The 545-nt window shown below is 66.6% G+C and overlaps 1 protein-coding gene across 1 annotated transcript in view; it reads left to right on the top strand.

Annotated features, from left to right (window-relative positions):
• TNPO3 (transportin 3) overlaps positions 1-545 on the top strand; it is a gene marked incomplete at both ends in the record, with an annotated part of 11,216 nt that overhangs the window by 8,268 nt on the left and 2,403 nt on the right. Inside the window, one exon of the mRNA XM_008935422.1 lies at positions 352-490. Coding sequence (XP_008933670.1) covers positions 352-490 — 139 coding nt within the window. The remainder of the gene's footprint in view (positions 1-351; positions 491-545) is intronic.

The following is a 545-nucleotide window of genomic DNA, read 5'->3' as shown; positions in this document are numbered from 1 at the left end:
GGGAGCGTTGGGTCGATGGTTGGGTGTGATGATCTTGGAGGCCTTTCCCATCTCCACTGATGCTGCGATTCCTCCGGGGTGCTGGCTGAGCCTCGAGCTGGTTTGGAGCAGCTGCTGTGGCCCCTTTCCCTGACACTGTGGGTTTGGAGAAGCTGCTCAGATGCTGTGGCCAAGGGCCACCTTCAGCAGCTGTGCTGGTCACCCTCATCCCCCTCTGCAGTGCCCCTTCCCCAGCCCTGCCCCGCGGCTGAGGGACACCCAGAGCAGAAGTTGGGGTTCCTCAGCCCACAGCCAGACCTGCCCTGCCCCGGGGAGCCCCCTGCCCCCAGCCCTGTCCCCTCCTGTCCCCAGGGTGCTGAATTACTGCCGTGTGTTCACCGAGCTCTGCGAGACCTTCCTGGAGAAGATCGTGCTGACCCCGGGGCAGGGCCTGGGCGACCTGCGCACCCTGGAGCTGCTCCTCATCTGCGCCGGGCACCCCCAGTACGAGGTGAGGGCAGCACCCCTCTGCCCCCGGGGCGGGGTGGGACACTGCAAGGGGGTCA

Source organism: Merops nubicus, unplaced genomic scaffold (genome assembly GCF_000691845.1).
Source record: "Merops nubicus isolate BGI_N331 unplaced genomic scaffold, ASM69184v1 scaffold22752, whole genome shotgun sequence".
NCBI classification, from domain to species: Eukaryota; Metazoa; Chordata; class Aves; order Coraciiformes; family Meropidae; genus Merops; species Merops nubicus.
This window is presented reverse-complemented; position numbering and strand designations above follow the sequence as displayed.